The sequence below is a fragment of the Lissotriton vulgaris genome, chromosome 2_1, assembly GCF_964263255.1.
Source record: "Lissotriton vulgaris chromosome 2_1, aLisVul1.2, whole genome shotgun sequence".
Taxonomy (NCBI): domain Eukaryota; kingdom Metazoa; phylum Chordata; class Amphibia; order Caudata; family Salamandridae; genus Lissotriton; species Lissotriton vulgaris.
Window position 1 is genome coordinate 2,079,304,410 of NC_141687.1, and position 24,829 is coordinate 2,079,329,238.

General features: G+C 44.1%; 1 protein-coding gene across 2 annotated transcripts in view; it reads right to left on the bottom strand.

Annotated features, from left to right (window-relative positions):
• Positions 1-24,524, bottom strand: part of ONECUT1 (one cut homeobox 1) — a 71,141-nt gene extending 46,617 nt beyond the window's left edge. For both annotated transcript variants that reach the window (XR_015308541.1, XM_086958314.1), the window contains exon 1: positions 23,333-24,524. Coding sequence is in view for 1 of the 2 variants with exons in the window: in XM_086958314.1 (XP_086814440.1) it covers positions 23,333-24,395 (1,063 nt within the window). In the remaining variant the exon portion in view is untranslated. The remainder of the gene's footprint in view (positions 1-23,332) is intronic.
• Between the last annotated feature and the right edge of the window lie 305 nt (positions 24,525-24,829).

The window sequence follows — 24,829 nt, forward strand, 5'->3', positions numbered from 1 at the left end:
TCAGTGGTTAGATAGATAGAACAGTGGATAGATAGAGCAGTCGATAGATATATTGATAGAAGCTCATTGACAGTTACAAGAAAATGTGAGAACTCACATTGAAATGCTAAAAAATTCACTTCATTCACCTGGCCCAGTGCCCATTAGGTGACGTCTTTCTACTCAGGCTAGGGTCTTTGTATGGCAGATACATGCATACATGTTTGTTTGCATAGATTTACAGACACATGATTAGGTCCTTTTCAGATAGGACTTAAATTCCTTTTCCATTGGAATAGTCTTTTTGAGAGGCTCACAGTTTTAGCGCCAGATGACCTATTTGAACCAAAGTTTGTTTGGGATCTTCGTGTTTTTAGTACAGTTTGGACAGAGTAATGGAGGACAAGAGGCCTGATATATGTACGTTCTCCAGTAGCCTCCCACAGTGAAATGGACCAGATAAATAAACTTTAGTACTGGAATTCAAACGAAAGTCATGCATGAAAACTATTCATAGATTGTTTTCAAACGATTCATTTAAAACAAGAGTTTCACTACACACTTGCTCGTTTTCATATCGAAGCCACGTAAGTTTAAATGCACACTTCTATATAAGAAGCTATGCCCTAAACAATAACTCTCATCTCGTCTGATTTTAGTTCGGAAGAAGATTTTTTTTGTAGATTCTCGAATTTCCAACTTATTCACTGGGCATTAAGATACATGCATTTTTGTGCCCTTCTCGAAACGTGCAGACTAGAAATAGTGATGGGAAGAAGCGATCAAGTTTTTCTAAACAAGCGGCTTCTATATGGCTTTGAATTCCCTCAACAAATATATTATTTCATTGTTTTACCCTCTTCATTTACATCTGCAGTGCATTAATAGGTTATCTGTTAACACTGGAAGTACTTTAAGGGATCTCCAACCAGTAGCGCCTGAGCTACTGTAGCTCTCCAGCTATTTTTGAGTAGCTCACCTGTGTGCAGCCTAGCTTATTAAATTAGAAAGCTATAACTTGGTTGAATTAAAAACAACATTGAGATTATACAAGACTAATAATATTAGTAGCTCTCAATGCGTTTCATTAAACATAAGTAGCTCTCAGTACTGAAAAGGTTGGAGACCCCTGGCTGGGTTCCATCTGCCATGGAGGGCTTCATTCTGCAAACGTACCATACTGGGTCCCGTGCCGCCTCTGCTCCTGGCCGGGTCCTGCGTTTTTCTGCTATTTTCCTGCTCTCCTGCAGGAAGGCAACCTTCCTCCCCTACCCTAAGCCAATCACAACACTGCAATGGCAGCGTTGTGATTAGTGAGGATGGCGCCAAGCCGGGCTCCTCTGGGGAGGCCATTTTCCCTATATGGGATGCATGCAGCCTACATAGAGAAAATCCATATCGCGCATGACTGTTTTGGTCGGCCCTAGAGGCTGAATACTCAGTCAGGGCCCACAGCATTGGGCAAGCCACTCCTCAACTAAACGCCCAACCGCCCGCCCCCATCCAGGCATACCATTCTGCTTTCTCGCAGTGCGAGAATCAGAAACATAACATGGTATTTAAAAATACCATTTTATGTTACTGCTTCTCTCACTGCGAGAAAGCAGGCCCGGACTGGCCATAGTGGGCACCGGGCAATCCCCCGGTGTGTCGCACGGTGGGGGCCGGTTTTGGGCCCCTAGGGGCCATTTTTGTTACAGGGCCGTTTTTGTAACACAGCTGCAAAATCGGCTATGTACCAAAATCGGCCGAAAACCAGCCCCAGGAAAGAGCTCGGTGGCACCTCCAACCCCCCGAGTGTGGGGGGGTGGGGGGGCAGGCCGAGCACTTTGCCAGGGCTGGTTGTGGTTCCCAGTCCGGCCTTGCGAGAAAGCAGTGGGGTAACGCTCCTCCCTCCTAATGGAGGAGCCACCCCTGCAGTAGACCTGTTATGTCATATACTAGAAGCGTAGACTGACAGGACATGCCGTCTGGTTTTTTCTTTCTTGTATATATGCGTTTCCTTGTAGTGGATGTAGCTGGGTTTGAAGGAGATACAAGCCTGGAGGCAGAGCCAGTGTAATTTTTCTGTGACTGTGTCATATGATTCAAGCTTGTGTTGAGATGTGTTGTAGGATGTAGGTGTCTTTACGTGGAAGCAGACTCTTCTCAAGCAGGCCACTGAGGAAAATGATGCCTACATGCTAGTATCTGAGGAACAGGGGCTGCTGTGTTGTTTCTCAATCTGTTTAACTTTTTTTAAGGTAGGCGAGCTGGTACTGCGGTCTTAGGCCTGCTGGTGTGCTCTTTGAAGATAAAATCTGTGTTGAGATTGAATCCAAGTGAGCTTACACTATCTGTCAACTGAAGGGCAGATGTAGCCTATTGCTGCAGCGTGGACCTCGAAGCTGGGGAACCAGGTTCGAGCCTCAGCAGAGACGCTCAACATCCTGTGATTCTGGGCAAATCACTTAACCTCCAAGTGCCTAACGAAATTACTGTGTTCCCCTCTAAAGCAACTGGTGCCCATATAAAGTGATACCTTCGGGTCGAAATCCTACTTTAGAAAACTACAAAAAAAAGGGCGAAGCTGTCTTGGTTCATGTCAAATAGCTAGGCTTCGACCTGTGACTTGGTTAACTTAGCGTTTTTAGGGCTGAACTTTAGATAAGCAGTTGACATTCAATTCTGGGTTAATCAAAGGAATGTAATTCCTGGAGGAGACTTTAAGGTAGAGTCGAGTGTTATCACTGTATTGATGGGTGTCGCCATTTTTGTTGTTGAAAATGAGGTTGAGGAGTTTCGTGTAAACACTGAAGATGGCGAGAGACATACTGGTGGTTGTTGGTAAGACGAGAACTCTTGTAGCAATGAGTCTGTGAGGTGTTTCCAGGCTGAGAATCATTGTTTGATGGTCGAAGGTGTGAAAGACGGTGACAAAGTCAAGCAGGCAAGATGGGGTGTGGTCTAGTTACAGATTTTGATGAAGATTGAATTACGCTGGACAGTCTTAAACAGTGCTTTGCTTCTATTAGTCACTTTGTTGATGTTATTTAGGTGAGGTGGCTCTGGTTAGGGGCAGGAACGACCCGTGCAGGTAAGAGCGGTGCGGCGGGGCAGAGGATAGGGAGGGTGAAGTCGACGGACTGTCGACTCCCCCCACCCCACCTCTCCTACCTGCACGGGACGCTCCAGGTTGAGGGGATGATGGCTCTGGATGCAGAGAGCAGTGCATGAGTTCACTGAAGCTGTGGGTACATTGGCCTGTCTCAGTTTTATTTCCTTTCTTAGTATGGCATGCTCTTCGACGGAGAGGTTTTAAGTGTGCCAAGGTGCTCACGGTTTGGCATTTAGATATGTCCTGAGAGAAAACATGATATAGAAGGCAGGAATACAGTCCAGGTTTCCCATTTAGTCTGCCCTTTCCTGATTTCAGCACTCTGTGATTTAATGCAGGATGGGTCACGCTGGCCTGGAGTATGTGGTCTGAAACACAGTAATGGCCCCTGATTGAATGGGCCTGTTGCTCATGTCACAGTAGAATGGAATGGGGCAGACACCTACACATTTTTTGCACAGACTCCTGGGGGAACGCAGTATTACTAGTTGTGAGTTTCTGGGAGCAGTAGTAGTATTTATTTTTGTTTAACATATTTAAAAACTATGATTTACTTATTTATCACACTTTTAGAACACACAACCTAGAGGGGATCAAATGATTCCTGCTATGACACAAGCTGTAAGGGTGACTTTGAGATAATCCCTATTTCTTCGCAAACAGCACATTTTTAGGCCAACACTTACAATGGGCAAATTAAACTGCAAGTGGCAAGAATGAAAGTGATGTTGCCCAGTTATTTCGTCAGCACATAACAATGGCAACTATATGAAAGCTGAAGTATCTAAAGAAGGCCGCTTGTACGAATGTGAAATGACTCGTTTTCCCAAAGGAATGCTAGTTAATGTTGAAACACAGTGCTGTTGTTCAAAAGACAGAACTGGCTGAAGATGTCACACTTATAGGGGACCGCTTGATACCATTAATGGCCTGTGTTTAAATAAACCATACATGCTAGTTTAGGTGGAAGAGTGACTGTTTGGGCTCTGAGATAACAGTATATTAAGGTTTCCCTATGTCAAGCATGAGTTGCTCAGCTGGTTCAGTTTTCCAAAATGCAAAGAATGTACATGACGGCTAGTTGATAAATTCATGAATGCCAACTTGTCAAACAAAGTGGACATCTCACTCCAGGCCATTACGGATATTTTCACCAGTACTGAACTTTTCATCAACAAATCATTGATTTCAGGTGGGCTAATCAAATAAGGTCAATGGAAGGAAAACAAGACTACAAGACCCTGAATGCTTTAGGCTAGCACGCAAAAGTCCAGGAACCAGGTGCATAGTGACCTCGAGGAAGGTGTTCACCCTATTGCCATGTCTTGCCAGTTGTTTTAGTAACACGTGTAAAATAATTTCCCTGTGCTCCTTTAAATGCAATCAAAGAACTAGCAATGATGCTAGAGAGTCTTTTTTTCGATGGCTTCATTTCTCAGTAGGAATCCTAAACCATTGGCAAATCCAATAAGTCACAAAGGCAAGACCCATTGGCTTTGCCAATGCTTCTTTTCACCCTGCGGACCCACCAGTGGTCCCATTGTCCCCCTCCTACTTCTACAACCCCTGCTACCCCTGGACTGAAGGGACAAAGAATCCAGAGCCCACTGGAGAGCTGGTAGGCCCTCCCTACGGCTGGGGGTGGGGGGGGAGGGGGCAGGGGGTCGGAGGGACCTTAGCACCACATACTACAAGCTCCACCTGCGGCCTGTCATCCCATCCCTCAGAAAAGGCCCTTTTACCGGTGGATGTAATTTAGTAAATAGACCAGGTTGAATGGCTAAAAATAAACATAGCACGAGGGAGGGTGTAGGGGATTTCCCGGCTCGTGGCCGCCTCTGTTTACACATCAGCATCAGCTGGGGCGTATTTTCGCCAATTAGTAGGCCGCTCACACGGCCGGGACCGTGCCGGGAAATCAATAGTGCATGCATTTTAAGCAGGCGCGCGCGCGGCTCCGCATTCGTTACAGTCATGACGGCCCCTCTCACACACCGGCCCATGCGGCGTGTAAACACCACAATAACAAATGGGACCGCGCGCCTGCCCTGCTGCGTCGCCATTTTCAGAATTATAGAGTGTGTGTCTTTAACGGAAATGATGACCTCGTCCTTCAGAGAATCGTACTGAGCTCTATGCACCAGGCTGAGGCGCGAATTTCAGTGCATACTGTGTGTACACCGTACAACCACTTAAAAATGCAATCACAGCCTCGCCTCCCTCCACACTTGAACCCCCACCTCCACATGTGTATGCAAAAAAGCATATCAGTAGCCAGCAAGAAATGTACAAGCAAATTAATCCAAATATCTTCATTAAGCAAAATACACACGCTTTGGTGACATTCAATGCTTTCATTTAAATGTGCTGTTAGTGACTGATGCTTAGAAAATGTAAAAATGGCCCAACGCGAATTTTTGTTCTTTTTTCATGGCTGTTTCCAATTCGTTTCCGACTCCATTTCCCACTGCCTCAGAATGCTGAGTGCGACCTCTGGATTAAGCAGAGATCTGTGGCGCGTGATTTGTATTTGAGTCAAAGTGCGGGGGCGTTCAGGGCTGGGAGGGGGCGCTGGAGAGCAGGAGTTGATGCAATTCAGAGATTTGATCAATCTATTTGTGGGCAGTTTCTCCCACACAAAGCACAAAGATGTGTTTGCAGAGGTTGAAGTTGGCCTTACCTGTGATGTGGGGCGTGGGGACAGTTCAGTTATCTGGCCATCATTGATCCAGGAGCGCACGTGGTAAGCATTCGATATATGGATACTTCGATGTTAAAATCAATCGAGATAGTTGTTCATAAAATTCAAGTTGATATTTAAATTTATAGAAGAGTATTTAAGAAACACGGTGATCCCTGCTTTAGAAAGTAAACATTGTCCACAAAATCACATCACGAAAGGTACAGTCCCAACTCAGTAATATGTGAAACAAACCCTCCATATTCTTTCATCACTGCCAAATTTATGGTAACAATTGTTTTTAGGATAGTATGTTGTAATGCCATCTAATAATAGCTTCACAATACATCCATGAAAATTGCATGATTGGGCACTAGAGCTTGGTATTAAGTATTATGGTCACATCAACAGATCCCAGGGATGCCTAGAGAAGGAGTGATAAATTCATGCCGGACTTCCAGGATATCCACATCAGATAAACAATCATAATGTTAACCTGAGTGGAACACACTTCCCCAGCCTGTGGTTATCCTGACCATCCGACATGGATTTTACACTCCTCAATATCTAGCCCTAGAACGTAGGATCCTCCACTCGCTTCCTGCACAGCAGAGGGTGGGATTTGAAGCCTTTTATCTCATTTCCAGGTAGTCAACGACTTACCAAGAGTTACCACAGCTAAGCATAACGGTGCTATGCAACTTAAAAAACATGGTTATCTGCAAGTGCTCATTTGATTCTCTAGAAGCACATGACTTCATATGGGCTCCAATCGCCAGCTAATGGCTATTTAAAAAGGCTTGCCTTTCGAATTTGTCATTGAGTTTTAGACTTTCGGTGTTCTTTCTCTTTTAATGCTTCTCTTGTTCTTGTATGTCCTACTCTGAAGTACCCTGAAGCATATATATAGCGCCTCAAATGTGGTACACTGAAGAAAAAAGACAACTTACTACGTGAGCCATATATGTAATTGTGTGTGTTCCTTGTCTAGGGACAGAAACAGAACATGGGCTATAATATATTAACCAAAGGCCATGGTAATGCCGTCATGAGAGCTTGGTGTGGTTTAAGAAGCAATAATCAGTGAAGGGGGTATGGTCTCCAATGAGCTCACAGAGGATAGGTCTGGTAAAGTATGCCAAACAGTTCACAGGTTTAAATCTTATGTGGTGTAACATGTAGATTTTGGCAAATGAGTTGCCACATTGTGATTCACCTGCAACACTTTTGAATGAGATTGTGTAAAAATGGTGCCATTTGGTAATATGTAAATTATTCAAATCATTGCTATAAGAACAATCCAACCCACAGCATTAGAAACATAGTTGGATATTGTAAACCGTTTGCCATTTATTTGCCAAAGAGACTCTAGAGAGTGTTAAGGAAATGTACTAAATGTGATATGTACCGAAGTAACAAAACAAACAAACCAAAATTTATAATTGCACTTTGCAGACTTCTTAACCACACATCACACACGTGCCATTGCCTGAATTTTACACACAAAAGAGGTTTTAACCAAAATATATTTTTGTGCATACTTATGGGGTCGTTCATACAAGTTTACTTAGATTGTAAATGAACTCTGCAGCTATTCAAATCTAAAACATCATCATGGTATCGTGAGCGGAATTGATGAACCAAAAGCAGAAATTAAATCTGAAAAAGATGGAATACACAGAGAATCTCAAAAAGGTCCAAGACAGAATCATATTTTTTAAATATACTACAAAAATATCTTACTTTGTACCGTAACACTGCTTTAACATATAACCTATAAGTGGCAAGACCAAACATAAAATAATATATATATATTTGTCAATAGAACAAAATATATCATAATGGCCCAGAATGCTTGAGCATGTATGCATTCTTGAATGCCTATGCATTTGCACACTTACACCGAGGCAAAGAACCATAATAGCGCTCTCTCCCTTGGCTTTATTCTCTGATGTCACACATTGTAGAATTGTAAGTGCATAGGATGGATTCTCGAAAAAAGTGGATAAAAACATTTTTGTCTACCCAAAAAAGGGGCAATCATCTAGAAATAACAAGATTAATGCGCCTTAGAATAACTGTCTATTCACTTGACTTTACTGATCAGTCCAATGAAAAATAAAATTACATCAAACAGCTATTATGACAGAAGTGATATGAAATTGTCACGTCAATCAGTGTAATTAAAATGTTTAATTGGGAAGACAATGATTGTGACATCGTTTTCACTGTGTGAAAATGTGAATGTTATTGTGCGAAGAACACGAAAAACATAAACATTTATAAATTCCCCAAATGCAGTGAATGTGACATTTCATAAAGATTACTCTGGGTATGAAGAGCAGGCGACCATGTCACAAGGATAATGCACTTTGGGTGAATATGCCATGGGAGTAACATGCATGCTGTTCAAGGTTATTGATTCCTGCATGACAGCGAGTGTGCACGTTACATGGGTTGTACAGATATCTATATCTGTCTTAAGGTTCTACTACCTTTAACAAATGCTTCAACTCCCAATCGGTTCCTGTTGATAACTCAAGTTGCTGCCTTTTTACCAATGATCCCAGTGGCATTTAGACATTTAACTAGATGCAGGTAAGAACACGTGTTATGAATTTCCACACACGGTGTAGCTTTTACCCATAAATATAAAGCATCCGAGTGGTCGTCATATACTGGTTTTAAGCTTAAACCATCACTAGCACAACTCTAACTGTGACTCTCTCCACATATTTATCTAGTTTCACTCATAGTAATCTGAACGTACCGTAAATCATGAAAGTGTAATGTGAAAAAAGACTAATCGAAGAGAGTGGGATTTTGGGACACCGTAGAAGTCTGGCCTGCTTTATACTTACTGGCAAAGCATGAACATCCATTTTATAGACATCCTTATCTTAGATTCCCATCCTCTAATCATTTTTGATAAAGCATTTGGCTGATTATTCAGTAATGCCTATGCAACATCCAAATTACACATACCTCCAAAAAAGATAAACCTATGTCCAAAATGTGTCATTGTGTTTTTTTCCTCAAAGTCTCAGCACAAAAAGGCACTGTTGGAAACCAGAAGAAAGAAAAACAACAGCAAAGTGAGAACGGAATGGTATAAAAACTCTAAAAAGTATTTTATACTGTCTATTTTCCCTTTCTTTCCAGGTCTAGGCAAGAAATTCTGATGATTTCCTTGTTCTTTTTTGAAGTTGTTCAATATTCAGTCTTTAAGACTGTAAATCGTTACTTATTTGCATTAGCTTTGGGTGTCTGATAGAAGAACAAATCAGGAGAAAGTATGTTAAGGCATATCCAACTTGCTCACCCCTGATTTGCTGAAACTCAAAGAATAGTTCAGCATTGCGCATAAAAGTATAGACCTCTTGAACATTAATTATAGAGACATTACTGCGTATATTTTTAAATTAAGGTAAGAGTAAGTGATTCTTATAAGTAGGCTTCCTGATAAATGTCAGCTTTTGGGGAATTCTGGATTAAATAGTTTGATAGTATAACCATGGACTTACCACGTGTCTTCTGATAAAAATATGTACATATGCGATCAATAGTTCTTTGTATGGTGAGGATTTCATAATCTCTGTCTTAGTCTTCTCAACTAAATTATGTTTTGGCAATTGTCAATCTGAAGGATTGGATTATTTTGACTATACCAATTTATCTACTATGTATGAATTCGACAGTGAGGCCGTACTCCGTAATAGTATTTTGTGATTTCTTTGGGATACTGAGTGCTTCCTCAAAAAAGGTATTTTCAAAAAGGTCAATAACATTGTAGCTATAGCTGTGTCATTTCATTCCATACAACAGAATAGCTTTCATTTTATTTGAACAATAGGTCAAACAATTCCAAATGTTTTACACTGTAGTTTCAGGAGAGTTTTGTATTCAACTTATTGACAATTGTAATTTTCTTATATAATCTTATAGGGTTGTTTAAAGAGAAGTCGTTAAGTAAATTCATTCCAAAATTCAAGCAATTGTGCTTTTTGTGTCAGTAGATTTCCATTATTTTTTTTTAAAGGTCTATAATCAGTTATTCTGAAAGAATTCATGTCAGTAGTATAAAACTTTTTTCCTGTAAGAGGGGGGTGGGTTTTGACAAGAAAACAAATTCATAATCAAAAGGGATGTTCGCTATGTATGTATCCAGAACACTTCAACGTCTCATGTATCTACTACAATACCATTGTCCAGATTTCTAATAAACATTCTGAAAGACTTTGTGTTGGATGCAACCTGTTTCACAAGTTCTTTCTTCAGTTCGTTGCTTTCATGGCACACCATTTTACGTTGTGGATTTTAAATTCTGATTATCAGTCTCACTTGTGTTTCTCCTACTTTTGTCTAGGCAATAATGCCCCTCTCTCTTTGTGAGATAGATTGAAGACTTTTGTTAAGTTTATGGATGCCATGAAGAGATGCATCATTTATGATTATAACTTGTTTCAAAGTCGAGTAAAATATGTTTGATGATATAAAATGCATGTATAAATTCACTTTAATGCTAGATCAGAGACTTGTAACATTGTGACTTTGCAAAGAATAATTAATGAATGTTGAAAATAATTTACCATCCATATTGAGTAAATACGAATAATAAAATATCTGGGTTGAGCATTTTTTTCATAAGCAAATACAATAATGTATAGTGGCATACAAGGCTACAGTCTGTGATAAAACAATAAAAGGCTTTAGAAAGAAGAGGCTCTGCCATGTTGCAATGTTACACATTATTCTCGGAGGTACAAGGTTATCTTTATTTTGTAAAATCCCATTGTGGCATGCGTGAATCTGAAGCTGCTTTTCTAAAATGCTCACATATAGGTTCACTAAAATATATTTAATGGCCATTCCATGATAGGAGTGTGAAATGCTGCTTAATACTTTACCAAACCCTGGTGATATGTTAAAACAATTATGAAAACACTCTTTAAGCAATCGTTTGTGTTTCCTCTGAGTGAGTAATGGTTTCTGCTCCTCTGACACATTACTTTCTTGAATTCTACTGAATGTTAATGTTAATGTTTGTTTAGTTCTGAGTGTGGAATGAGGAATGACCAGTCCTCTATCTTATATTAAGGCATGCTATGTTTATTTTACATATATTGCCAATGAGCAGGACCCCAATCAGTAAGGATGTTTTACATAAAATATTGTGGTTAAGAAACGTAGCTTGTTGTTTTTTTTCAGTAGAGGTAATATCATAGATTTCTGAATGCCAATTATAATCTGAATCTTCAAACATAATATTTTTACATGCATACTGTGTTTTTTCTCTGACATTGCCTCTTGGCCTATAGTCCCTTTGGTCCTAATTCAGTTATTAATTTTCATATGGCTGGCCAGTATTTCACTCTATTGTCAGATAGGAGTCAAGTATTTTATTGGATATTGCCATACAATACCACCAACACAGTCTCTTTTAGAGGTCTTTTGATAAATTATTTTTCTTATTATAAATGAGAGAGATATATCTCTGATCATCTGTGAATCTGTACTTCCATCTTTTCCCAGCCCCAATCATTGATCAATTTTCTCTTGCCATTTGTGAGTGGGTTTCACACACCTACAATCAATATTCATCGACTTAGATAATGCTTCTTGCCATCTGGAATAATGTGCTTATGACTAACATGGGGGCTACGTATTTGTACTTGCAACACTCTTTAGTGCCTTCACCATGGAAGAGTACTGGGTGATTTTATGTACCACTCGAAATTGGGGCAACTTAGCTGTAAGCAGATAAGTCAAAGCTGTTCATTTATTGTTTTTATTTATTCATGTTTGCATGTGAAAACGAAAAAATTACAAAGGACATTACACAACCCTGAACTAAAATAGTAACAAAGTGCAAACATGAGGAGTGAAAAGTGTGAGTTAAAAGTAAATGTTTAACTGTAAATGTGAATAAATCATAGCAATGGGATAGGCAACCTTGTCTTTTCTATTTGAATGTGGGTGCAACTTTGTGTGATAAATATTTTTTGTGCAACTACTTGTTACCGCTGAGTAGAGAGCGTGAGCACCATAACACTAACATTTACTTTAAAACTTCAAAGCTAGAGCAAGACAACGTGATGATTACTAATTGCGAATTAATCTATTGGATATTTTTGCAATGGCTTTGCTAAGTGGTGGAATCTCGGATGATACCTCAAATTGCATTCACTGTTTTCTGATAGACCATGTACTAATTTACCCTGGTCTACAGATACCGTGGGCATTCCCAAGGCTGCCTTTTAATCTAATTCTTCTTTATATTTATCATGTACGAAAACAACCAGATTTGAGCTAAAAATTCACACTTGTGTCAATGCCATAAGCATGTGTTATCTTAGTGGAAGAATTCCCATCAATGTGTTATCTGTTACTAATGAATATCCTCACATATACAGTATGAATTAATATATGTCCCTTCAAATGGAATGACTTCAAGCCAGACTCAATGGTATTGGTACCTAGGAAATTCTTACAAATGTCCGTTTTAAATCTTAACATTTTTCAGGACAAATATCCAGTAGAAACACAAATCAAACAATAGGATTTGCATTGCTCCATGACTAATCCAACTGGTGAAATATTTTCTGTGAACATGACTCCTATTTGCACCTTTTTGTCAGTTAAAATGCCTTATTCTCAGCATTCCAAAAATGGAAGCTGGTATTATGATCTGACACGCCTGTCAATAACTATGCTCTACCAATTTGTTTTGAGTTTTCCTTATAAAACTTAGGAGCAAACATTAATATATCAAAGTCTACCTCAAAGCTAGTGGCATCCAAAAACTGTAAAAGATTATCAACCTCACTAACCTCTGCGCAAATCCAAAAAAAAGAATCAAGTCGATTTGTCTTGGATATAAGAATGTTTTCAATTACTCTGCCTGCGCGTTCCTTCTATGTCTTCTCTTCGACACATTTCCGTTTGCCTCTCAATCATTCAGTATCTTTCCTCCTTTCTCTCTCAGTCTAACAAAGTGATGTGATACACCTATCAAAGCCTAAGCTGTGGGACACATTCCCCCTTTTCGTGAATTTTGCCCCAACCATTTGAAGTTTCATAAACCTCTTGAGGCACTCTTGTTGTTCGGTTCGACCACAAAAGGCAGTTTGGATTGTAGGGAGTGCTTTGCAAATGTACACCTCGAACGAAGAATTATGTCTCGTGACACACTACAAGTCATTAGTCACAACTCTCTAGTGTGTGCTGTGTATCTGCACATCAACAACCCTTTTGCCACAGATCTCTACTTAACTGTCACAGATACTATCTCATGTGCATCTGAATTCATTGACCTAATAAGCCCAGTTCACATATTTTTCATTGCCTCTATTTCTATTCAGATTGCTCTCACATTTGTAAATGTGTTTCCCTCCAAAACAGTTCCTATTTCACTGATCTCTAATTACAGCTCTATGCATCTCAACAAATGTAACTGACAGTACCACTGACAATCTTATGCAGTTGTTCTCCATTTTAAATCATCTGTAATTTGACATGCAAATGCATTCTATCGCTATTAGCAGACTTAAAAATCGATTTTAGCAACTTGGCAAATGTTACACAAAGGTGAGAATACAAAAATGATGTTGAGGAAGCAAGAAGCAGACACGTTAGATCCTTGTCCTAGCTGCCAGGACTGTGCTGACCTTCTGAAGGAGGCATCTCTAAACAATGGCACACATTTCAGAGTCAGGGTATCCTAGAAGTGTAGGCTTACAGGTGCCAGAGATCTCTCTTCAACAAAGTGGTCTAGGGTCAGATCAGCGTGATACCTGAGAAGGTCCATACATAAGAAATGTTGGAACGGCTATTTCCTTTGTTGCTTAAAGGAAACACCAGGGACAGTTTACGTGCCAGCCTATATTTTTCCAAATCATTGTCAACATGCATGAATCAACCCTGAGAGTCTTTGTGCACCATTGACACATCTGATTATGTACACATGTATCATGTTCTATTCACAGGATTCATGTAATATGTGCATCTATCTCTAAGTGTGAATCTACAGCAGGCCCCAAATCATCCATTAGTATCCATTTGTGGATCTATAATAGTCCTCAGATCATCTGTGAAAATATATATGTGCACCCAGAATGGGCCTCAAATCCCCAATAAATCCGCATTTGTCCATTATACACCCCAGATTGTCAATTAATATGCATTTCTACACTTGCAACAGACAACAAAATATTTCTGGGTGAAAACTTGCACACCTACAATTGACATCAAATCATCCAGGCATGTGCATGTGTCCACTTGTAATAAGCATCAAATCACATGTGAATCTGTATTTAAAGAATCATTGTACACCTCAACTCGTCTACGAACCTGCATGAGCACCACCAACATCCTCAACCCGTCTACAAATCTGTAATTCTACATCAACAATACGCTTTCTCAAATGAGCACCTCTACCAGTAAGTGTATAAATTCCCTCACAGCGTCCCGAAGTATGTTTTTACACCTGTAATAAACACACTTTTCTAATTGCAGACCTGTAACTCCTCTTCAATCAATTCCATGAAATGTATTCGTACACCAACAAAACAACGCCAATCCTTAATGAAACTGTATTTGTACACTTATATACAACCTAAATTGCTATTTAAGTCTGCAACTGTTCATCATTGATACAAGCCTCATTATTCTGAACCTTCTCTCCTATAGGGTGATTGGCTACTCTCCTCTCATCATGGGTGATGCTGTCCTGAGTGTTGTTTTTCAGCTCAGTCCTCTTATAATAAGAGGAACTATTTGGGTCTAATTCTCTTCCCATGACAAATTCTATAATTTGGTGATGTGTTTGGTCTCTGTTTTCCTCTGTCCTCTACTCATAAGAAGTCCTGCTTTATGTATTTTGGAACATCTCTTCTCATAAGATGTGTCACCGTGTGTGTTTTGCTTGGGCTGTCTTCTCACAAGATTTTACCTTGCATGTTGTATTTTGTTCTTGTCCTATTTTTTTGTATGTCGTTTTTGCACATTCTCCTCTTCTTTAAAATGGACACTTTGCTTGTGTGTTTAGTCTCAGTTCTCTTCTTTACAAGATGTCTCACCTTGTGTGTGGTGTCTGAGCCTTGCCTCTTTCCATGGACGGTGGCTTTGTGTGCTGTGTCTATGTTCTTGAATGGTGTATTCTTGTGTTTCGTGTTTAGGCTCTGTGCGATTTATATAAATGATGTCAGCTTCTGTATTGTGTTTTCACCCTGCCCTCTTTTCAGGAATGGTGCTGTTGTATGTGTCTGGACTCTCTTGTATGCCATCCTGCCATGTTCCAGGCATATCAGTGTGTCCCAGAAGTAATTTTTACCCATTGATCACATGAAACATGCGATATTTTATTCATTCATTGTTGTGATATGGTTTGGTTGGTTATGGGCACAACTGTATCCACAATTGTATGGAAAATAACCACTGCTATTTCAAACCTTCCCTGTGGAAGATGGAGGGCAGAAGTACCTTTTTGAACACACCTTGGAGGTGGTGTACATACAGTGGGTGGCTGTGTGGTTTATTAGAGTAAACAAAATGGCTTCAAGCCTACAAAGCACAACCCATGAACTGAATAGTCATGGGGTGGGTCTCGTGGCGGATAGGCCCTCGTTGCTACAAGATCTGTATCACAGTACAGGTGCTCACATACAAAGCTTTCATTTGTTTCAATTACTATGGAACCTATCTACTTCTAAGCATGCTATGCATTTGATCCACACCCATAGTCTGCAAATATTACATGCCACACTTATGCAGCTGTTTCACGTGGATGGCACTGTCATTGGTAATATAAAATAATCCTCATATATATATGGTTCTATTCTGGAGCAATGAAGAGTCAGAAGAAAACAATTGGACATTTTGAGGTGCCAGATATAAAGTAAATAACAGAGCGTGTTTGTTTTTATGTACGTTCGATATTCATCAATAACATTATAGAATGGACAGCTGAACGTTTCTAAATCTGATTAAATTCAGGTGAAATCAACACCACCGTTAATATGGCGTCCAGAATTACGCACCCAGACAAGATCTGAAATGGATCTGTAATTATTAATGGAAGATGGAAATAACAAAACAATTGTCAGTCGAAATTCTTAGAATGCAAATTAAATTGTGTTTATTACGCGTGTTTTACTCTTTGGGTAGCAAAGGTTCGCAGTGTAACATAATCCATTTGCAGCGGGGTTATGCAAATCTTTTATGTTACTGGCCTGAAATGCTGAAATGAGGGCGTGGCCTAGAGTTACGCAGTAATGGCGTGGAGGTTCAGCCAGGAGTCGTAGAGTTACGCAGTCATGGCGTGGGGGTTCAGCAAGGAGTCCTAGAGTTACGCAGTCATGGCGTGGAGGTTCAGCAAGGGGTCCTAGAGTTACGCAGTCATGGCGTGGAGGTTCAGCAAGGAGTCCTAGAGTTACGCAGTCATGGTGTGGAGGTTCAGCAAGGAGTCCTAGAGTTACGCAGTCATGGCGTGGAGGTTCAGCAAGGGGTCCTAGAGTTACGCAGCCATGGCGTGGAGGTTCAGCAAGGGTCCTAGAGTTACGCAGCCATGGCGTGGAGGTTCAGCAAGGAGTCCTAGAGTTACGCAGTCATGGCGTGGAGGTTCAGCAAGGGGTCCTAGAGTTGCGCATCTATGGCTTGGAGGTTCAGCAAGGAGTCCTAGAGTTACGCAGTCATGGTGTGGAGGTTCAGCAAGGGGTCCTAGAGTTACGCAGTCATGGCATGGAGATTCAGCAAGGAGTCCTAGAGTTACGCAGTCATGGCGTGGAGGTTCAGCAAGGGGTCCTAGAGTTACGCAGTCATGGCGTGGAGATTCAGCAAGGAGTCCTAGAGTTACCCAGTCATGGCGTGGAGGTTCAGCAAGGGGTCCTAGAGTTACACAGTTATGGCGTGGAGGTTCAGCAAGGGGTATTAGGTGTGAAATTCTGCCTCTAGTAAAGGTGTTTGGAATGAGAAACTAAAGTCAATCTTTATGTATGGGCCTTTATTTGCAGGACGTTCAGTGAGGTATGCTGGTAGAAAGCCCTCTTGACAGTTACACACTACCCAGTGACTGCCAAATGGTAAGAGACATAGAACTATTTTATTTTGCTGCAAATGGGTTTTCTCCATAGTTATAGATTTACCGCATTTGCCACATAGGGCATCCACCGTTGCATATTCTGCAGATTTTAGAAAAAATATGTGTTTCTAGTTCAGACAGATCAAAAGTAACTAAAAACACAACAACATGTGTTGCCGCCCAGTGGATGGTCCTTCCCAGTGGTTGACTGTTCACCTTTCAGTTATTTACTATTGAATTTGAATGTTAAATTGGTACTGAGATGAAACCTTTACCTGGACATTGTTGCAGTACAACAATTGCAATGTAATGAAGAAATACTATCAGAAAATCAATCAATCAATCAATCAATCAGTGACACTTATAGAGCGCGCTACATACCCGTAGGGTCTCAAGGCGCTGGGGGGGGGGGGGGGGGGGGGGGAGCCGCATTACACCGCATAATTTGCCATTTCTAGCTGCATAATTTTAGTAAACATTGGCGCATAATTAGGTGATCGCCTCCAGTATAATTCCAGTAGTCCTTCATTTGCTGTTTTCAATAACTGCTGGACTACGACGGAGAAGATTACAGTTAAAACCAGATGCCCTTTGGAAGTGAGCTGTGTGATCTTTCACTACCTGCTTCATTGTAAGTTTTTATTTTAATGTTCTTTTTTTTTTACTGCTTCTGTTAGTCACATATTATACCCCCGGCCTACATGTCACAGCTGGGTCCGGTATAAACCAACGGTGTCACACTAGAAGACATGTATCTCAGGATAGGCCCGTTTTCCTAGCAGAGTGTGACAGGGGGCGCTGGCAGAACTGGGGCGACTGTAGGATCAGCGGTGAAGGACAGCCCTGATAGGGACTCCTGTTGCCTAGTTTTACGATGGTGTAAGAGCCCCTCTGCCACTCTTAGCCGCCAGGAGGGTGTGAATAAAGGGTGGTGAACCTTGTGTTCCAAATACAGAAAGTGTTGACTTCTAAGTGCCCGCATAGACTCCCACGGGTGTGCGACGTACACCCACGCACGCACTGCTTTTCAGCCAATCAGAGAAAGGCCCCGTCATAAAACGAGGCTCTGCCAGCCCTTCCATGCGTGCATAGTGATTTCTTGCAGGATGGAGCACAAGGACGATCCAGCCTTAGCCACGTGCACAAACAGACGACACTTTGCAAAGCATGCACTAAGTTAGCTCAGCTGGACTGCGGTCTAGTGTTTAAAGGGAAAACAAATACATCGTAGCAGTTTGTGCCATATGATCAACTTAAAAGGTTGTCATTTATTGTAAATCCGTATTAAGTTGCCAGCTCGTGTTAACCGATATTTAGTGTTCACACATGGCTTGATGCAGGTAGCCACGAGATGGCGCTGCAAGTCTCGCCCTTCAGTTTTTTGTGCCGTGAAGCTTTAGAGAGAATATTGCCGAGAACCTTCACAGATAAATGACGGATTCCAAACATAATGAAAATAGATAAAACAATCAGAGATTTATAATGCCATTGTGTGTGTTTGTCTGTGTATATATATATATATATATATATATATATATATATATATATATCTTTTTTTTTTTATATATATATATATATATATATATATCGCCTTGAGACCCTGGCGGGTATGTAGTGCGCTTTACAAATGATTGATTAATTGAATATATATATATATATATATATATATATATATATATATATCATCCGACCATAGAAAACGTGTAGATGCACGTACTGAAAGGGTTGCGTGTTTTGTGAAGTGTTCTGCTCTCTTATAATCAATCCCCTAGAAGTAAAATAACCTTTCGAATTGCCACAACAACCCTCCACTATAATACAAATAACCTCTTACGACGCGCAAAGACAGCAGCTCGTGCAAGGCTCGAGCACTGACCGGAGTTACGAACCGTTTTAGGACAGGTATTATATACTAACCCGTTTTTGTTTTAAAACATATCGTCGCGTTCTACTGCCTGCCTATCGCAATGTGGGTTCTACCTTAGTTTTACAGCCCGAAGGTGCGTCGTATGTTGGGCTGCGCTGTAGAACGCTGTAAACCTCTCACACTGTGCGTTATCCATGTGTCTGCCTCACCGAGTGTGCATTAAATCTCAGTCTGCCTCCCAGAGTGTATTATATCCAAGGCGGTGTTTCGGGATATTGCACGCCTCGTCTGGCCTTAGTCTCGGGCGCGCTGCGGCACAGTGCGCGCTGTTTTCGCCTCCATCTTCTCTCCGAGGCGCAGAGCACGTTGGTTTGTGGTGTTTCTGTCGCAGGTGCATCGGTCGGAGGCAGCCCGGGGTGTTGTTCTATTGATTAGAGCCATCGATTAGCTAATCACGTGCTCCCACACAATATTTACCTCGGCCTGCAGCCGCCCACTCAGGAGATCTGTCCTGTCTTCTTTTCCACAACATCATTTGCATCTAGGAAAAATTCGAAAATTCTGTTGCGCAGAAAATTGCAATAAATACACGAATAATTGTGTTGCCAATTTTCTATTTTAATCCTTCCCACCGATTGAAATTGAAACCGAAACGAATTTCGTTCCGGGCTGCAGGGAAATTTCGCTCGTGTCCTCACCCCTCTTTGCTGATGTTATTTCCCGTGTGTCTGTAGGCCGCGTCCGATATTCTGTCAGCCTGTGGGTTTATAGTGGGGACAGGGAGGCGAGGCAAGTAAAATATGAGAAAATATAAGATCCGAAAGTGACACAGCTCAAACGTAAAACCTTGTCCAGCAGATTTTTCAGAAAAACGGGCAGTAAACATCAGAACGCGTGCATTTCACACCAAGCCATGGTGTATCCTTCGGAAAATACAGGGCATAAAATAGGAAAAAACTACCCCACCTGGGCCTCATACCTTGCGGTCTTTTGGTGGTAAAACTACGAAATTTGGATCCATTTACCATCTTAGCCGACTAAAAGTTTATAATTAAATAACTGCTTTGGTGTAAAACAAAAAATAAAACATACCCACATGTTTAAAAACGTTTGCAATTCCTAAGTCTTCGATCTAATGATTAAATAAAGTAAAGTCAGGAGTCGCTTGTTTTCCTTCATCGTATTCCGGGTCCTACGCCGAGGCCCGTTGTCGCATACGTAAATACATTTTGGCTTCCAGTGTTTATTGTTGTAAAATGCCTGGACGCTCATGAAGCTCCCACAGCAGCCACCACCGGGCTTTCGTTTGTACCCGCTTTACCCTCTGCAACCAGCATGGCCGTTCATTAATGCCCTCTGCAGACAGGGCTGGACGTTCATTAATGCCATCTCGGCAACAGCACCGTGAGCTCGTTAATGCCTTCTGCAGCCAGTATGGCAGCTCATTAATGCCCCCTCTACAGTCGGCGTTTGATACGTATTAATGCCCTCTGCAGACAGGGCTGGACGTTCATTAATGCCATCTCAGCAACTAGCACTGGGAGCTCGTTAATGCCCTTCTGCGGCCTGCTCATTAATGTCCCCTGCAGCTGGCAGTTGCCGCTCAATAGTGCCCCCTGTTACAGTCGGCTTTTGGCGCTCATTAATGCCCGCTCCGCGGCTTGCTCCGGTAGCTCATTAAACCCCCCTCTGCAGCCAGCCCTGGGCTCGCGCGCTTCCCCGGCAGAGCCTGAACCCGGAGGTGGTTTCCTTTATCGATCCATGCAAAATATATGGAAATAGCATCGACAAATTGCCTCGGTCTGCGCCCTGAGCAGTAGCCCGGCCCGGGTTATAATTGGGAAGCCTTCTGCAGGCCGCGCCTTTGTGTATGGGCCGAACACGACACACTGTAGGAGAAGGGAACATGGAAACTCCTCAACCGACTTCATTTAAGAAGTGTATTTACAATGGCGCAGATCTCTATGGGTCTGGTTTACGTATTCGGATAGTACCACACGATGCAGTTCCTGTTCCAGATATAGATGGAATTATACTTACGTGTGCACAAATGAAAGCAGGTGTAGGAGTGGGACAAAAGATTGTATCCATGACGAAGTATTTAAAAGCGTCTTCGAGAACGAACAAACGAGGCCTCTTCTGTGCAGTGTGCAGAAGGCGCAGCGGTTCTCGCCTTTACTTTTTGTCTATAAAACGGACGAGTGACCCGACTCTGGCGCGATTGACCGCCTGCGGCCCCGGGGGACAAATTAATGGAGACCTATCAGTTAATTAACAAGCCCTCGCCGAGGGAAGCGCAATTGTAATCAAAGCGTGTGAGCTCCAGCAGCAGTTTTCAGGACAGCAAACACGCACACAAAGCACGCACGCACGTTACAGCCACTGAGTAGAAAAAGGCAGATGCACACAGCAGACTCCTACGAGTACGACCCACCGGATGTGGTCATTGGCATGGGGGCCGAGGGGTATAAATACAGTCAGAGTGAAGGAAGGGCTGATAGATCGATAAGTGAATCGATAGATCAATATGTGACACAAACATACATAATCCTAGGTATATGCGGATATAAATAGGCTTGTGAGTAAAACGTCGACAGTCGGGAGTCTGCGTGCTACTCACAGCTCACAGGCCTGTGCCTGGCCGGCCTTTTGTCTCAAGCAGGCAGGGGGAACAGGCCTATGGGGCAATCTGGCAGCGCCAGACGGACTGGGCTAACCACTCCGTTTGGCCGCTTTTGGCAGATTGTGGGCCTGTTTATGTTCAGGTGTGCCTCTTTTTTAATTGTTTATTTCCCTCATTGTACCACGAGCACTGCCTGCAGCAGGCGCACACACGTCTCACACACCTTGTACAGCAGGTCTCTACAAGTTCAGATATGCCTCATTTTGCAAATACGGGAAATTTTGTAACTGTTTGGGTCGCTAATGGTGGCCACGTTTTAAGTGGCCGGTGGATTACACGACTTCCAGGTTAGATTCCTGGAGAGAGAAGAGCGTTTGTGAGTGGAACCCTGGGCGGCCCGATCTCGCCACTCACCCTACAGCGTCTACATCACTCTAGTAGCTCCCTGAAGCCAGCAGGCCCTAGGTAAACAATGCGCATGGTGTAGCACAACGGCCGCACTGTCACGGGCACACACTGCCGCCCCCACCCCACCCCACCCAACAAGACTTAGGTAAACAGGGCAAATGAATAGGACGGCTTTCAGAGGCACACATAGCCACCCCTACCCCCATCCACACCAAGCAGCCAGCAAGACAGGTAAACAGCGCCCACTGTACAACACGACTGTCACAGGCACACACAGCCGCCGTCACCACCCACCCACACCACGCAACCAGCAAGACTTAGGTAAACAGGGCACATGTACAGCACGGCTGTCATAGGCACACACAGCCGCCCTCACCACCCACCCACACCACGCAGCTAGCCCGATGTAGGTAAACAGCGCCCACTGTACAACACGGCTGTCACAGGCACACACAGCCGCCCCCACACAACGCAGCTATCCCGATCTAGGTAAAGAGTGCATTTGCACAGCACTGCAGCCGCGCTGTCACCGGCGCACAGACAGGACTACTTGACCCAGAGCCCCGCGGCAAGAGAGGGCTCTGACGGATTGTGAGATTATCTGAAGCCTCTCCACGGGGCTGCGGCATTGAAGAGGGGCGTCCGAGCGCAGCAGAGCGAACGGTCTTACACACGCGCCATACACGTACAATTCACAGCGTATGTGCAACCAACACAACACAGGCACAGGGGCGTCGGTGGCAAAGAAAATTTACCCTGTCAACATACACTTATAATACTTTTTCTCTGACCTCCTATACATTCCTCAGACATATTTAATTAATAATCACGTATGTGAACACCATAACCAGTAAACAGGCAACGGGAGCAGGCTTTAAAGAAACCGCCATATATCAACATACATGCATTTCACTGTACCAGTGGCTTCGTTCGTATTCTCTAGCAAAACACAATACATTAAAAAAAACATGTCCATATACACAATTGGTAAAAATAAAACAAAAGCTGTACCGAAAATGGCTCACTGCCCACTTGTGCCACGGTCCTTCGGCCCTATGCATGAACGCAATTAGTTAAACATGATCGTACAAGCCACACGCAGCTGGTAAGAGGCGCTGGCAGGATAGGCGTGCAAGAAAACTGAGCTATCGCTACATGCTTGCTTCAGGTTACCACAAATACGTGTCCTTTGTGTGAGCGGCATTCTAAATGCACAACTGGCGCGCAATCCGGACTCGACCATAGATAGGCCTGCTTGCTCTTTTCCCTGGTCTGTGTGTGTGTGCCTGCGCGCCTGTGTTTGCGTGCGTGTGAGTTGTTGTGGGTTTACACCGTCTCGCTGTCAGAGCTATTGTTTCCTCAGCTCGGGGCCGTGTGAGAGACAGGCACCTTCCACGGGGTGGTGTGTTGGCCGGTCGGCTGAGCTGGAAGCTGCCTGCATTGTAAACACGACCATTGAGAGTAATTGATAAACAAAGAGCCGGCAGCATCGATTGCCAGTGACTATGGGCTGGAGTGGGCGCGCGGCGCGCATGGATTCATTGATCCGCGCGTGGGGCGCGCGCGGGCAGGCACATTCCTCGAAGCACCCTGGCGCTCACCTGCGAGCCGGAGCGCCGACATCCTCTGGAACTCGGGCTCCTGCAGCCACTTCCACATCCTGCGGAAGGTCTCCCGGCCGGACTTGAGCTTGCTCCAGGGCTTGGGGTTCCTGAGCAGGTCGGAGAGAGTCCCCTGGGAGCGGCACAGCACCCTCTGGGCGAAGATGGCCTGGGGGATGCTGTAGCGCTTCAGCTCTGTGGTGATCCTCTGCGCCACGTCTTTGGTATTAATCTCTTCCATTTGCCCTGAATTGCTTCCATTGCTGGTCTGTGAGCCTCCCAGGGAGGGGTTTTGCTCCCGGGGGGAGCCCAGGAGCTGTCCGTGGTTCTGGGCATTGAGGTGGGCATGCGGGTGGTGGGGGAGCCCGTTGAGGGGCACCATGCCGGCCGAGGGAGGGGTGAGGTGCTGCTCTCCGTGCCTGGACAGCATGGACGGGTGGTGGGCTTCAAATCCGTTGGGGGTGAGCATCTTCTCCGAGGGCATGGTGGCGCTGGGGTGGGCATAGTGTGGCAGCCCCTGCTGGGAGTTGTGAAGGCTGCCCAGCCCGGAGCCCGAGAGGGGCGAGAGGCTCTGGCCCATGCCGGTCACATCCTTGTGGTAGGGGGTGTACAGGTTGTTCATGGACGTAAGAGCCCGCTCGTCTCTCATCAGGGTGAAGCTGCCGCTGACGTTGCCCCCCGGGAGGCGCTGGTGCGGGTGGTGCGGGTGGTGGTGGTGGTGATGGTGGTGGTGATGCGGAAACTTGTCGGAGACGGTGGAGATGGGAGGGAGCGGCTGCAGGGGGGTGAGCGTGGTGTAGGTGCTGCTCATGCTCATGCCCGGGGGTGTCTCGCACGCCATGGTCATGGTGGGGTGCAGGGGCCCGGACAGGTGCTCGGGGGGACGGTGGTGGTGGTGGTGGTACTCGCTGCCGTCCAGGATGGAGGACATGCCCATGGCTCGGGGGTGGCCGGACAGGTGGCTGCCGCGGTGCCGGTGGTGGGGGCTCCCGGTCATCACGTCCTCATGCCCGCCGACCCCGTGCAGCTCCCCCAGGGTTTCCATGCTCAGCTGGCCGTTCATCGCGGGTGTCCGGGCGGGCAGCCGCCGGACCGCACATCTATGAGGCGATGTGCCAGCCCGCCCCTCCTGCCCTGGGCTGCGCTCAGGGGCTCCCCCGGGCAGCGGTCAGGCGGCCGCCCAGCTCTCCCTACCCTCGGAGCAGCGTCCGGTTACTCCAGGGATTCCCAGTCGCCCCCCGGCAGCAGCTCCCCCGCTCCACCTGTGCAGTCCGGCGGCAGCTCCCTGTGTGCTCTGTACGCTTGCTGTTCCTCGGTGTTCTCATGCGCCTCAAGCCCCCTGCTCCTTCAGGGTCGCTCCTGCAGCCTGATAGTGTCCCTCGCCATCTCTAGCCATGTCTCACTCTTCCAATGGCTTTGGCTGCCGCTCTGCAGCTGCTACCGCTGAAGAGAGCCGGCGCATGCGCAGTGGCCTCAGCGCCGCTGCCTGTGACATCA